This window comes from Chelon labrosus, assembly GCF_963514085.1.
Source record: "Chelon labrosus genome assembly, chromosome: 9".
NCBI classification, from domain to species: domain Eukaryota; kingdom Metazoa; phylum Chordata; class Actinopteri; order Mugiliformes; family Mugilidae; genus Chelon; species Chelon labrosus.
The window spans coordinates 15,378,263-15,393,426 of record NC_140359.1 but is presented as its reverse complement, the minus strand read 5'-3'; the positions used below and the strand labels follow the sequence as shown (position 1 = coordinate 15,393,426).

The following is a 15,164-nucleotide window of genomic DNA, read 5'->3' as shown; positions in this document are numbered from 1 at the left end:
GTTTTTGAACCCAAGTCCTGCTGTGACCAAAACTACAGCAGAGTCCCTCTTCCTCGAGCTCACCTCTCAAGGCAATAAGATTGCTTCGCCCCCCGCGTTCACAGCAGAAGGCAGAGGGCAGAGGGAAGGCATGGCTCTGTTGGACGCCACCAGCCGGAAATGATTCTCTCTGTGCCAGCACCTAGTACAGCAAATATCACATGTTTGCTGAAATGAACTGCAATTTTAATACTCGCACACGACTCTAGCAGCGCGATGAAAGTATGAATGACAAATTCCATGTGGCTATGCAAACCCAGGGAGCCACCAAAATGAAATTGCATAAGTAAGCATCTAGGAGGAGATAGGAAGGCCATGGATAGCCATCAATCACCTTTCACCATGAAAAATACCTCATGACCTCTGCTTCCCTGCTGCAGACTGTGGAATAATGACAGTCTCTGTGGGTCCTCTGTGGAATTCCAAATGGGAGTCAGAAATGAGGTGGTTCAATCAGTGGGAAAAGGTCAAGTGCATGCAGATTCGCTCTCCCTCGCCGTCTCCATTCCTTTTCCCCTAGTTCCACTTTATGCCCCCCACCTCCAGGGTACTGAGGCAATCAGGGTAAAGGTTGTTATTTCTGCCGCTGCTGCTGCTGGTGACCACGCTTAAATATTCAGCTGAAAAATGCTCCCTCGCCTTTTCCCCCAGATAGAAGTCGTTGAATTATTGTGCGGCGATTTGATATGGCCAGCTAATTCCGTTGTTATGTCTCGCGCTGCCTCCGACAACAGTGGAGGAGAGGTGGCTGGAGGTCATTACCTGAGCATATTCCCCCCTCGATGGTGGTGCGGCTTAGGAAGAGAAGTGTCTAAAAGCAAAGCAAACTAATGGCTCTGGCAGCTCTTCCAGCACAGGCACGGGGCTATTAGGAAAACTACAATCCCCAGGTGAACCTCTATGTCATGTCCTAAGGCTGTGTGTGACAAGGCCAGGTTGTCTCTGTCGATCAAGCTGGAAGAGGGCTGAACCTGGCCTGACATAGCATGAACCTGGGATATCCGGCCTTCTGGGAATTTTTCATCTACACCTGGATGATTGGCACCCCGGGCCTCCTGGGTGGTGTCACGGAGGGTTATGGCTGCAGGTGTGCTTGTGCATATGTGTGTATCTCTGCTACAAGGCAGATTTGGGGACAGATTCTGGTGCACACACTAGTTGATCGGCGAATGGATTTAACTGGGGAGACAAGCAATTTTCTGTATTGGACTCTTTGACAACTGCATTCACCATAATGTGATACAGTCTCTGTTTGAGTCCTTGCAGTGTGCTTTAAATCACTGCACATGCATATGAGTTGCTGGCGACAGAAGGAACGCCCAGGTTTATCCAAAGGTCTGATCCAATCACAGGACAAATATGGGAGGGCCAGTGAGCTGTGTGGTTAACAAGGCAGTATTTACAGCAGCCCTGGATAAAATGTGCAAATGTGCACACACACAGAGACAATTGCCTTCTTAGAAAATGTCATACTGGCACAAATGCAACCGCTAAGTGATGAATAAACAAATGAAAACCTGCTGAAATTTGAAAAGAGATTATTTTGGAAACTCTCCAGACTGCAGTATCCCCCATCAACCAGTCAATGGACGGATTCTGAACCTGTTATTCCTTCACTGACATGTGGCAGAGTAATTGCTGTCTGGGCCAGGGAGGAGGCAGGGTAGTGGTGGGGGCTGCTGTGCCTCCTGTCCAGCCATCTCAGTGTTACTCATCACCGGACTGGTCTACCTCCCTTTCCCCTCCAGGAGCAGGGCTTTTACGTTCACCCCTGCTCCCCCAGACCTTCCACCAGCCAACGATGGAGGACAACGATAAAGGAGAGGGATGGGTGGAGAGGGAGGTCACCACTGGCCGAGGGTGGCCGGGGTCAGTGGCATCCATTCACTCCTCTCCCCCTGCAGGGCCTTTCTCTCTCATCTGTCTGGATGGGTGCCCTCTCTCTGGGGCACAACACGATGAGAGGCCCTGGCTCCGCTGCCGTCTCTGCCTTTCATGTCTCCATCTAGGGCAGTGGTAGAGAGACGTGGAAGAGAGGACGAAGGAGGGGGCAAGCTACAAATGTCACCCATAAGGGGGGATTTAATTAAAAATGACAGGGGCTGGCGCTGGAGAGTGCAGCCACATATGCGTGGAATTTGGGCGCAGTGAAAGCAAGTGCCTATGATTTATAATTCAAGTAATGCTCTGCACTCCTTTTAATTCTACGGCCAAAGAAAAAAATATCAAAAGGCTGCCCCTGTGAGGCTAATCCAATATGATATTTTTAAGGGCAGGCGGTCAATAGCTTTTTGAAAAGCCAGCTTCTCTGTCTCCCTTTCTGCTTCTCTCTCTCCTCTCCACTTGTCTGTCTTTCCCCATCTCCCTCTGCTGCTCCCTCCATTTCTCTCCCGTGCACCCCCTCGCTCTACAGTACCTCACCCCACCCTCCCAGGCCCAGACACAGAGCGGGCTGTGATAATGGAAACATCCCGCTCTCCGCCTCCCGTTTCTCCTGCTAAGCTCTGTGCGCTTGGGGGAAATTGATTGTCTGGCGAGCCGATCTGAACGCTTCCAGGTGATGGTAGAGCCAGTTAAGTCCTTTTTTATTGAGGGTATGAGGGATTTTTAATGGGAGTCGCATCAATGAACTGTGCAGCCACTCAGCATCTGCATGCAGGGGCTTTTTCTAAAAACCCTCCTTGCCCTCTCATCCCAACTGCTCTGTGTTGTCCTCACACACACACAGCCGATGCAAATGACACACCTCACCTCTGCCTCACTGCCAGGTAACCTCCCTCCCGTGCACTCACTCACTCCATCAGTATGGAAGATGTATTCTTGTATTCAGTCTCCTGTTGAGAACCCAGGTCACCTTACCCACAACTCCCTTCCATTATGGCACAAACTGGGCCATTACCAATCAGTCATGGGGACCTGCTCAGCATGGTGACCTGAGTGTGCCCACTTCTGCAGCCAGACCCACTGTCTGCTTTTCTGCACCGCTTCTGGGCCTGGACGAACAATTGCCTTATTGAGGCCAAGTGCTGCACAGTGGTGGAAATCCAACACTTGCTCCCCCCTCCCATCCGAGGACAGAAAGAAGGCTATTATGTTCAAACATCCTCATTATGAACCTCAAGTCAGTCGCTGTGGTAGTCCTTCAATCAAAGGGTTTAACAGGTGGAAAAGGAGGGGAGAGGTAGAGACAGAGAGAGGGAGGGTTAGATAGAGAGGGTCAGTTAGAGGGAGGGCAAAGGGAAGACTGGAGACTGTTCTTTTTCTCTATTGATTTGAGCCCTGACTCCCACTGGCTGCTCCTCAATAAAGGACCTTGAGAGGAAGTGGGCTAATCCTGCGAAATTGGAAGTAGGGAATCGATTAAGACTGCCGTTGAGGGTTCCCTCCATTTTGATCCATCTTCTCCATCTTTACTTTCGCTAATTTCATTTTGCGCAATTTCTCATTTCTCCCCCCGTTCACTTCACCTTTCACTGAAACCTCATTAGTGAGCGTGGCTGAATCCAACTCAGCTAAAGAGCCACCCCTTCCAAAAGCACCCACGGCTCTGTTTATCTCTCTTGTTCCTTCTTTCTTTCACACAAACTTACATGGCGCCATATGAAGCATCCACACAGGCCAGCGCAAAGAACTCCAGATCTGAGGGCCGAGGCAGCACACAGTCACCTTGTTGTTGGTGACTTTTCTCTCCTCTGTTGGAGGTAATTGGAGTGTGATGCTGAGTTGAGATGTAGCTAATTGGGCAGTGAGGAGATGAGAAGGACTTCGGGGCAGCTCTTCATTTCTTTACCCGTACCTGAGTCTCTCTTTAAGGCTTTTCACCGGGCTGGTTACATGCCTCATACAATGTTCCACAGATGAAGAAGCACAGTCCTTGCTATTCCCACTAAGCCCCTGTAAGCTTAGGTAAAAACAGCTAGGTTCGTGTTCCTCTGTTCTCCATCCGCCAGCCCTTTTAATCACACTGAGGTAGCTTGTAGCACTGCCATGTAAACAAAGACCACTAAAGACTCTAGGAGCATTCAATAAGGAGGAAAGTCCTTTCTTCCACTTTTCAGAAAAAAAGGCTTATCCAAAACCCTTACAAAGTTAGGTAGAAATTCACCTTCCAGACTGAGTCCAGTCCTGTCTGACTGTCACAGCTCTCTCTAATCCTGAACTGGTTAGAGCTAGTTTTGCCGGCTCTGTAACAGTTTTCAACCCTGGCTCATCTGTGTCCCTTTACACCATTTTGTGAGTGGACGGAGGGTGGTGCTCGGGGAGCAAACAGAGCAGCTGTCACACTTTACATGCGGCCGGCACGGCCAGGGCCAGGCACTGTAAATGTTTACAGACCCTCAGGGTCACCCAGGGCCAGTGAGGCACGTTAAACAGTGTCTGCTCGGCCCTGTTGCCACGACTGCACAATCAGCACGGCTAAACAGCCTCCCTCACAATAAGTAGCCAAACAACGTGGCAATCCAAGGTCTAACTGCAAAGCGAATGAAACTGTTTAGAATTCCTCAGAGTAGCGAGCGAACACAGCAACAACAATAAAAACTGGATAGTCTATTTCCCTTCACTTTACACTCAGGGTTAACTACCCGTTTCCATCATTTACCATGACCGATAGATTGAACACAAACGACAAACACGGGACTCTCTCATTCCTTAGCTTTAGGCAAGATGAACTCCTGACCTCCTTAGCTCTCTCACTCGGTTAACTTACATTTCCGTCCAAGGGCTTGCGGCGGCTCCAGGGTCTTGCTGGCACACACCGGGTGCTGGGGTGGAGGGTTTTGCCTCCTCTGCAGACAGGCCAGCATGGCGAGGTGGGCACAGTACTACAGCCGGGGGAGTTCTGCGGCCAACCTGGAGCAGAGAAAGAGCACGAAAAAAGGGAACATTTCAGTGAGTTAAACAAGACGATGTCAGGTCAAAGCTCCATAGCTGTGTCTGGTAAGCCGGCAGGAGCTGGCTCTGGGCTAGATGGGCTAGGTTTCTCACTCAGGATTTAATTGGGAAAGCATGCCTACAGCTGCCTGCCTCTCAGCTCTGTGTGCTGAATGATAAACACACACCTGCACTGGGGCAGCACGGTTGACATGGGTTCAGAGCACAGTCCAGGCCAGTCACTCTGCAGCTTCAAACAGCACTTTCACACAGCCATTCAACCGCATCTCCTGTCTATGAAACTATCCTCAAAACAAACACACGGGCGCACAAAGAAAGTAGCAATGCAGGCGCACCGAGACACATTCTTTCCAGGGCAGTGTGTATGTGGTGATTGATGGCGTTATCTATGGACAGCAAAAAAAATGGTAATGCTGAGAAAACAGCAGTCTGTCTGCTACAACTTAACATGCAACAGCTCTGGGGGACTGTCAGGAAAGGCCTGGGGGACGGAGCGGTGTCTGGATGTATGTGTAGCTGTGTGTTGAACCGTATGGTTGAATTTGTGTGTGTGTGTGTGTGAGCAAATGCGATGGGTTGGGAGGGGGAGACTGCCAACCGTACATCAGGGCTAGTGACGGCACTAATCAATCTCCCTCTAGGCCATAAATCTCCAGCTCTACGCTCCCTCTTTTCCCCCCAAAGCCACCTTCACTCAGGAACAGGGAGGCAGTTGCTGCTAGTTTCCTCTCAAAAAGCCCATCACAGTCCCATTGGAAACACAGGACACAGTTATATTTATATATATAAATATAAAAGAAAACCCACAGCTCCCTCGCTAAGAACCCTCAACAATCGAGTAGCATGGAGGGTATCATTCATCAGCAACATACCAGTGTCACATAGCACAATGATGACTGATTACAAAGACTTCTACTTGGATTATGTGCCAGATGAGAATAGCTAAAGCAAACCATTTGGGTCCAGAAAGTGTTTTTATATGATAAGGATCAAGATTCACTCTTCTATTGTTAACTCAGCGGATATTGTTCGTTTCCAGGAACCAAATGCTTTTAATGTATTGAACACTGCAGAAGACCACTCTCACCTACAGCGGATAATGGCCGTGTCTGTAAAAAGTGGCCTCAGTCTCAGCTCTGCATGCTTTTGAGACTCTTGTCCAAAACGCATCAATATGAAACACTATTGTTTCCATCTGGGCTGGTCTCCTCCCATATTAAAACAAAGAACAGAGGCAAATATTTCATCTATGCTGTCAGCGCCAGCGTCTCCTGCCACGATGCGTGGCAGATTATTGAAAAATGATTTCTCGTGCGCCTGTCACAGGCTTGTCCCCCGTTATTTATTTTCTCAGTGAATCACTAAATGAACATTTAGCCACCTGCCATCAGTCCATTACTTAGTTTTATAGATTATCATTTTAATATGAAAGAAAGCAATTACAATGATTACGGGATAAATTAATGACGGCCCATAAAGCGCTGGCTCCTGTTCTTTTAAGGAATAAAGCAAAATACAGACCACTCACTGAAGCGTTCAATCAAAAAAAACAATAAAAAAAACTTTACAAATGATGAAGTGTCCCTGAAATATGCAACTAAGGTGGAAAACCATTAAAGAAAACACATTTTTACAAAATATTTTACAGACTTTACAGCCATTCAACAAAATAGTTATTTGATTTTATAAAATGTATCAATGCATTAACAATTTACCATACTAAAATGTCCAAAGTAACATTTTTATAATCTGACTTTTATAAAGACGTGCGTTTGTATGAACTTTAAAAGACATCAGAGCTGCAGATCTAAATTTACTTCACCCATTTAGCTTTTCTAGTGATTGATGGATTGATAAATGCACAGAGGAAGCACACACACACACATCTTGCTGCCTATAATTAACAGTGACTGACATTTCTGGTTTGAATAGTTAAAGATCAGAAGCAGGTGTTAGAGAAATGCACCGTGCCTGCAAAGAACTCAGCGTTTCACCCATAAAAAGCCTCTTTTAATAAAACAGTTTTCTCGAGACATTACATTTGACCTCGGACCCCGAGGCTTGTACAATGCACTTAACACTCCAAGTCACATGTGTATTTTTAAAAGCTGTCAGAAGCGGCACAAAACAACACTTTTAGCACAAACCCAGCAGTGTGAAAAGCGTGTCCACTAATGCATCTCCCTAACAAATATAAGTTAATTAAATCCTTAGACTGTACCGTTCACCCTCTCTCTCTCTCCCTCTCTCCCTCTCTCTCACTCTCTCACTCTCTCACACCCACACGCAAACACACACAAACACACACATTGCAGATGGGAGAGAGGGGCCACTCTATGTCTCGCCAGGTGCTCGAGCAAAAAAAAAAAAAAAAAGGTTGCTTGCAGTGCCATTTCCTCTCGCACACAGACAGGCCTGGCCCAAACACACTGGCACTTTGAGCTCATTACTGGCTATTCACATAATCCTTTCTCTGTGTCCTCTCTGTGAGGATACTAATTTCACAACGAGCCCATCCTCACAGTCCATTTGTTCAAAGATAGAGGTTGAGAGAGAGGAAAGGGACACGTGGTGTAGATTGAGACTAAAAGCTAGTCTTAACGGGGGGATACCGCCACAGTTTTCCTCCTCTGAAATGAAAGACAATCGCGTAACTACCCTCCATTTTTCTCCATTTGCTGCTCACCAAATGTATTCGGAGGCATTATACTTCGCTGAAAGGGACCCACTTTTTTCAATTCAATTTCAAGAACCAATTTTCTCCTATTATTGCCTTTAAGAGCGAAGCAGAAGGAGCAAGTCCTCGGCTTGTTTGTCATGTCCCCCTTTCGCCTCATCTCCTCCTATTAGGTTATTGTACTACTTAGCAGATGTCTATCAGTGGCAGGAAATAATCTCCAAACCAAAACCCTGTGACCCATCATCCAGCTGCCCTGAAACAGCCTGCCTTGCTGAGGTCAATCCCTGTGAAGATGCAGGAGAATGTGTGTGAGCACACACACTCGCTGCCCCGTGTGCAGCTAAAAAAAAACCCACCTGCACTTCACTCACTCATCAAATCCACTCACATGTCTCCTATTACACCAGGGCAGGGATATCTCAAAAGCCAGGATGTCTATCGGCTCTTTCCCGTTCTGCTAACGCTGCTGTAGGGTTTGCAATGGGGGCGGAAGATCAGTCCCATGAGATGAGGGAATAAGCCGGAATCAAGAGGCGGTGGGCTTGGCAGAGGGCTATTTCTTAGTTAAAAGGTTCTTAGACTGCAGAGGAGATCAGAGGAGATGGCTCCCCGCGCCCAAAGCTGTCTGCTCAGATAAGCATCCTGCCAAGTGCGGGGTGTAACAGGGTGGTCATGGGTGAATAAACGGGAGTGTGCGTGTTTTGAGCTACACATGTTGCAGGTGAAAGAAAGAGTGAGGCGTCTGACACTCAGGGGCGGGTACCGAACCTTTTTGGAACGGGCTGAAATATGGTTTGTGTGTGAAAAACTGTTAAAAACCAAAACACGTAATTGACATGTTCAGAGTCATAGTTGGTTAAATGACGTCATACAGATGCTTGTGTTAAGAGAACATTTAACATTGCATTAACAGTAAATCCGTGCTTACCGTCAAAAAAAAAAAAAAAAATCATTATCCTAATCTAGAGAGTATATAAAGACCAATATTTGGCAAGGCGGAGGTTAGGGGTGGTAGATGATCGTGTCTGTCTGACCTCAGTTTTTAATTATTGTTTGCTGTAACCACAGGCTTTACATTTGCAAATGTAAGAATATTAACACCCATAGATGCAGTAAGGTTGCGCAGGGTCATCCAAAATAAATGTTCTTGTATTACAAACATTTCTTTAATAAGGCCTTCAAAAAATATCCCGAGCCTTGATAATAATATTCTTTTTACAGTTTTTGTTTTTACAGAAAGCCAGTCTTCATTAAAGTGTCTCCAGTGAAACTTCCTCTGCCGGTGTAAGACCAGCAGCGTTTCTGGGGCCTGGCAGACAGCCACCACAATGAGCAAAGGCGGGGCTTCAGCCTAATTGAATGGTGACCCTGCCGTCTCACTATGGGACGCCCCATGCAGTGCTTTTAACAAGCTGCTGTGTCTCCCCTCTTAATAAGCCCAAACAAGTTAATCCAATCGACACACTCAAACCCTTTCTTTTTCTTTAACAAGGCACTGCCTCTACCCCGTTAATCCCTGGCTCCCCCTTCTCCGTCACCATACCGCCACATGAATAGGAGGGAGAGTGAAAGGCTCCATTAGGAAGGACTGGCAGTAAACCCCTTTCGGCTCCGCACTTTCCACACACCAGCACTAAATAATTCGCACTTATACTGTATATTCAAATCACCCACACACTAATACTCACATGTGCCTGATATAAAACTGGTCTATTTGGACGTGGCACACAATGAGAGGGTTATGTTCGCCGACCTTGATCCACAGACACACACCAACAACAAAACCACACACAAACAAAAATTCTGAGGGGACGTTTGCCGACAGGCACGCACTCTGGGACATAAAAAAGGCATTGTTAACAAACCCTCCCAGCTCCACAAACAAGAGCCACTGATTCCCTAACAATACAAGCCCCTGGATGCACTCACCCACCAGCTCCGCACAACCTCACACCAGCACAATAAATAACCTGCACAACAAAAGGCCATTGTGTGTAAAAGCCTACAGTTTGGGCATTACTGCAATGATATACAGTGTTGGAATAACATATTGGCAGCTGAGTCTTACATATATGATCCAGTGTGTCGCTGTTATTGGGGCTTATATGCTGAGCAGCCGCATTTATAAGAGGTTTCTCTGCAGATGAAGGGCATCTTGGCAAAAACACTCAGCTATTAGCTTTCCATATTCCAGTCAGCTTCAATAGCTTCACCCATGGGATGAAGGGTGAGGAATGTCTGGCAGTCCAATACCAGTGAGTCGTCTGTCATCTCTAATCAAAACACGCATGCCTAGTCTAATGTCAACCCTGTAATAGCAATGAGGACTAATTGACTTCACAGCCAACCATCTTTGTGCTGGGCTAGGTTATATTGATGCTAAATAACAGGCGCACACAGAGATGGGCCATTATGCGGTACATTTTGAAAATGCAAAAGGCAAAGCTTCAGAAAATAGTGACTTTAGATTTAAACAAGCAGATTCTGTATCTACTGTTACTAAATGACTACTGAATGAGTTGGCCAGTGTGCGTACCACTTCCAGAAAAGACCGCTAATTGAAAAATAATGAAAGACACCAGCCTACAGGTGGTTACTGTTATGACTGAGGCATTTGCTGGGTTTAGTGTCAATTCTGATGACGCGATCGCCCCTGCATCCCAGGCTCACTCCACTCACTCCTTGCACCCACGCCCGGAATTCATAGCATGCTCTGCTTCCCTGTATGGCTGTGAAATAAATAAAATGTCTCCACATATTAGAAACGGCGTGAAGTATTGGGCACCCGAGCTAGTGGGGAAAACAATGCATCACGCACTACAGTCCTAGGAAGCAATCAGTTCCCAGATCAAGTGTTACATGTGCAGCTTTCGATGGGATTTCGAAAAGCATTAGTTTTAAGTCTTTACATACTGCTCATTCTTTTTTTTACAGCTTCGCTATAGTAGAGCACAGTACAGGGGTTACAGTACCTTAAGCGTGATCAGCCTGACTTTCACATCCCGTGGCATTTACACTGAATGCATCAGTGGGTTAGCAATGTAAGGATATTTTTCATGACTGGGTTTACCAGCTGGCTAAATAGTTATCTTTTTTCCACAGAGCTCATTGAGAGGCCATTGCAACTCTTGCTGACTGAAATTATTGTCACTCAAAAAGCACAGAATGTTTAAAGCAAGCCACTACAAACCATATTTAAATAAAATTATCTACATCTGTCATAAGGCTCATTGCATTGTAACTCTATATATCTAATTTGGATTTAGAAAGGCGTCCTCCGCAGTAATAATCACTCTGAAACCTAACACATGCTCACAGTCACAAGCGTGGGGACAGTCCCCTCTGTAAAATCAGTTAATTTCCAGAGCAGTATGACCAAGGTGCTCTTACGACACGACTGAGTCTCTGCGCTGCCGCTCCTGCCAGCGAGGGAGTTTGAGCAATGAAAGCATGGCTTAAGACTGTCAGACAAACCACAGGGGAAACACTTCCTCTTCTCCTCTTATTGCCTCAGCTTCTGTTGTATTGTTTTACAGGGTAGCAGGATCAGTTGTCATCTAATACCACTTCCACACAGAAACTCCGTGAATGACTGGCCCTTATTGGAGGTTAACACACACAAATGTTGCCTGCAAATGATAATTTAAAATGTATTTATTAAATTAGATTAAATCTACATTCAACGCCTCATTAGAAAAATAAAAATAAACAAAAAAAAGGTTCTTTTATATGATTTCTGTTGCCGATTCAGCCTCACCAGGAAGGCCCTCCAAGCATAAATTACAAATGCCCCACTCTTACTCCAGCCGGATGTGAAAAATGAGCTGCGCTTTCTGGTTTTCATGCTGGGATTTATATTCTCCTGCATAAACCTTATTACACACCATTTGTAAAGCCCTGTTGATATTGCAAAATTTCTTATCCCAATGTGACACAATCCTTTATTGTCCCAGAGAGGTCCATTCATGGCTTAACATAACAACAATAAAACAAGGGCTCCCCCCCCCCCCCCCCCCATCCTATGGCGGCTCACTTGAATATTCAAACAGTGCTCATTGTCTTTTTTTGTGTTTTGTTCATTGTTTGTTGTGCTGTCATTCCTCGGCTTGGCTCCTGAACTTCAAAGAAAGGCTTATGCCAATTTATGATGAAATGGAGCGAGCAGTCGAGAGGAGAGATGGGGAAAGAGAGAGAAAGAAAAACCTTCACGCAAAATGGCCCTGCCTCGAGACGTATGCTTATTAATGGGTGTTCAATAAATCAATGGAATATAATTAAATTCAAACAATGTGATTTCTTCTTTCACTTGCTGAAGCCTGACTCCAAACATCGCTCTCTGCTGGGCCCAAGGTGACCCCAATTCCCATGGTCCACAGGACAGCACTGCTGTCTTTCACTGGAGGGTGTCACAGATCCAATAGTCAGTCATGCATAACATTAGTGTGTTGTGAAGCCCACAAGGCAATCAAATAGTGCACCGTTGAAATGTTGACACTCATCTCATTTGATATATCTCAAGTGTGACAAAGCCATTTTTGCTCTGCTGGATATTAAGGACTATAAAAGAGAGGATGACACAAGTGCTCACAGCTAGTTGGGCAAAGGAAACAGGCATTTTTCTCCACATATTTTCTCCTTACTGCAGTTTCCGTCTCGGAGACTCAGAAGCCTCTGCCTTTACTCCAAAACGTGTGCTATCCAGCTGTTGTCATCTTTCTCCCTCTTGAAGTTGGCCCTGACCGAGCCAGCAAAGGGAATCCAATTGGACAGAGTGGGAGGTGAGCCTGCAGTTGGTAATCACCTGCTGGCTAAAGGCACAGATGGCACAAACATCAGCAAGATGTTCGTGCAGCAGCGATCCAAGAAGACTTTCTGACAGGCAGACAGACAAATACAGAAACCTGAGAAACCCACAGCAAGCCGAGGAATTACCACATGCAGATTTGGTGCAGAAACCTGGCAACAAGGGCAGGGACTGAGCTACTCAAAGTGCAAAGAGTTGAACCGCTCATCTCCATACTGTTTTTAAAGGCAAAGTGCGGGCGACAGGGCTCGGGGACTGGCCAGTGTGGGCAGGCTGTAATGACTTAAAATGGTAGATGCCTTCCATGACAAAGACGACCCGATAAGGGCTCCTGTTATCAGCGAGTTTGACCAGCCACGGAGAGAAATGAGAAGCGAGGTCATCGTGGAGATAACGGCATACGTGCAGGCTGATTATCTCCCCCGTCTCAAGGATTTTTGATACATTTCGTTGCTCCTGTGATTTATTTGGTAGACCAAAGACTTGCTTTCTTTTTCAGCTTTCTGAACCACACTTCAAGGAGAACGCGGCTGTTGTGCATCTGTTAAGACTTATTTTTGAGCTACCGTGACTTCTTCTGACACACCACAGACAGCCAATTTAAGTCTTCACAAGGATTAGCAGGCGATATATGCTGATATATTTAACTACAACAGTTTGCATGAGCATGCAACTATCACTAAAATCAGGTGCAAAGCCCTTTTCTCTCTCTCTCTCTCTCTCTCTCTCCCTCTCTCAGTTCCAGATGAAGGAAGTTGGACGAAGTCATTTGGTTTATTGATGTTGCTGGCTGAGATTTTTTATGGTAGTCAAGGCTCCCAACACATCAAACATATCAGAGTAAAAAGGCCCCGGAGACATCGTTCTTCTTGAAGACTCCCCAGCAGATGAGCTCCTTCTGCTCTGTGTGTTACTGCGTGGTGCCTTGGTTTGTCCTTCACAAGAGACAGGTAACACTGCCAAGACCCAGTAATTAGTGCAGATGGAGACTGTAATACTCTCTTCCCCTCCCTGCAGAAATGCCAAGGGAGGCAATCTATAAATTCCTGCATATTAATGCAATTTAAAACCACTCCAGACACCTTGCTGGAGGCAGGTGATAAAAAGGTGAAAGGCAGACTATCTGGCACGCAGCTGCTGATATGTCGGTGACATCAGGCCTGTCTCAGCGACTTTCTGATCCAACACCCCCCAAAAATAACTTGATAATCTGTCTCCTTTCTTAGAAAATGCTCTCCAAATCCTGACCTTAGGCCTTACAACTGGGTCTCTATCAATAATTAAATGGTAATCTAAAAACCCATTTTAGTTGGGTCATCTTTCTGCGCCATTGTCCCCGCTTCTCTTCTTCCTCTTCGTCTATTTTTTCCTCTTTCCGTAAGATCTAGTTAGAGATTCCATTAGCATGAGAAAGCAGGCTGGTAATTGTCTTCACCCTACTGAGTGATCCCTGGATAGAGGATTAGGCAGAGAGAAAGCCCTATTTCAACTCGGAGCACAGATGTTGCCCACAGCCACCCACTCCAGATTAGATTAGACTGCAGAGGGATGAAACCAACTGGTAACTTCAAGCAGCATTGAACATTAAGCGTGGACAGGAGGTTAAAACCAAAACTTTTGTTCACCTTTCAGCACCAGCTGTGACCCCCTTGTTTTTTTTTTCTTCTTCCTTTTAGATTTTTTCTTTTTAATCTACTAATATGATTTTCTGTTGAAAATAGGGATTTGGGAAAGGCAGCTTATAGTTTCTCTCTCTCTCTGTCTGATATACACAGAGTATTTAGAGCTGAATCTCCCTAAATCATCCCCCTGGGCCACCCTGTCCATCACTAATCTGCCCGCAACCGCCCACTCATAAGGAGGTGTCACATTTCTGGCACTCCTCCATGGAATAAGCACTTCAAACACCAGCGCTTCTCCACTTGACCTTTCCACGGAGATGATCGATTAAGCCCATTGGATTTATTCCATAAACAGGCAACCATTACATCAAAAAGGCGAGGAATTTACCTCTGAGGCAAAACCCAAAATCCATATAAGCTTTATGAGGATTCCAATTTTTATTGGCTTTTTTAATCCACTTCTTGCAGCACATTAATATCCACAGAAGCTTTTCAGGGGTTGTTATGGCATCTGAGTCACTGCCGTTCCCTACCTGAAATTATGGAAGGAAATCAAAATGACAACAGAGTGAAATTCAATTCAACCTGTACTCGATAAAACTGGTGATGCAGAAAAACAGTTTAGCTCACTGCGCTGACAGGGTAGGGTACAAAATGACTGAAAAGTTGGTCCTGAAAAGTAAAAAAAGTGTCAATCTGGCTGCTTTATAACAAACAGCACACATACTGTGAAAACTTACTCCGCTTTTCACCTGTTCAGGAAGCTCTGTGGGGTAAACTGAGGAGTGCCAAGGCCAGTGAAAGGTCTACTTCTCGCTTGCAGCAGAGCCATTAAGTTACAACACTGCAGGCTTCCTGTTTTCATGCTTGAACACCTTCTACATGCTTTCAGCAAGGACAAGAAACAATCTTGAGTGAAACAACAGGAGGACAAAGAGTATTTTAACGACTGAGTGCTTTAAAGGCGGTTTAGGCTTCTGTGTCAATTTGACACTGTAGCTACGGCGACAGCCCAGATCCCTACGCAGACGCTAACAGTGTAGCCTGGCGTGCACCTCCCCAGACCGCAACGGCTGTGATTGGTCCACTGGGCAGTAGCGTGTTTCTACTTTAGTATTTCCAGCTG

General features: G+C 45.9%; 1 protein-coding gene across 1 annotated transcript in view; it reads right to left on the bottom strand.

The window, feature by feature from the left end:
- The window catches only part of fam222aa (family with sequence similarity 222 member Aa), a 45,386-nt gene that overhangs the window by 15,240 nt on the left and 14,982 nt on the right, over positions 1-15,164 (bottom strand). The window contains exon 2 of the mRNA XM_084551444.1: positions 4,748-4,890. Within this exon, the coding sequence (XP_084407570.1) occupies positions 4,748-4,844 (97 nt within the window). The 5' untranslated portion in view covers positions 4,845-4,890. The remainder of the gene's footprint in view (positions 1-4,747; positions 4,891-15,164) is intronic.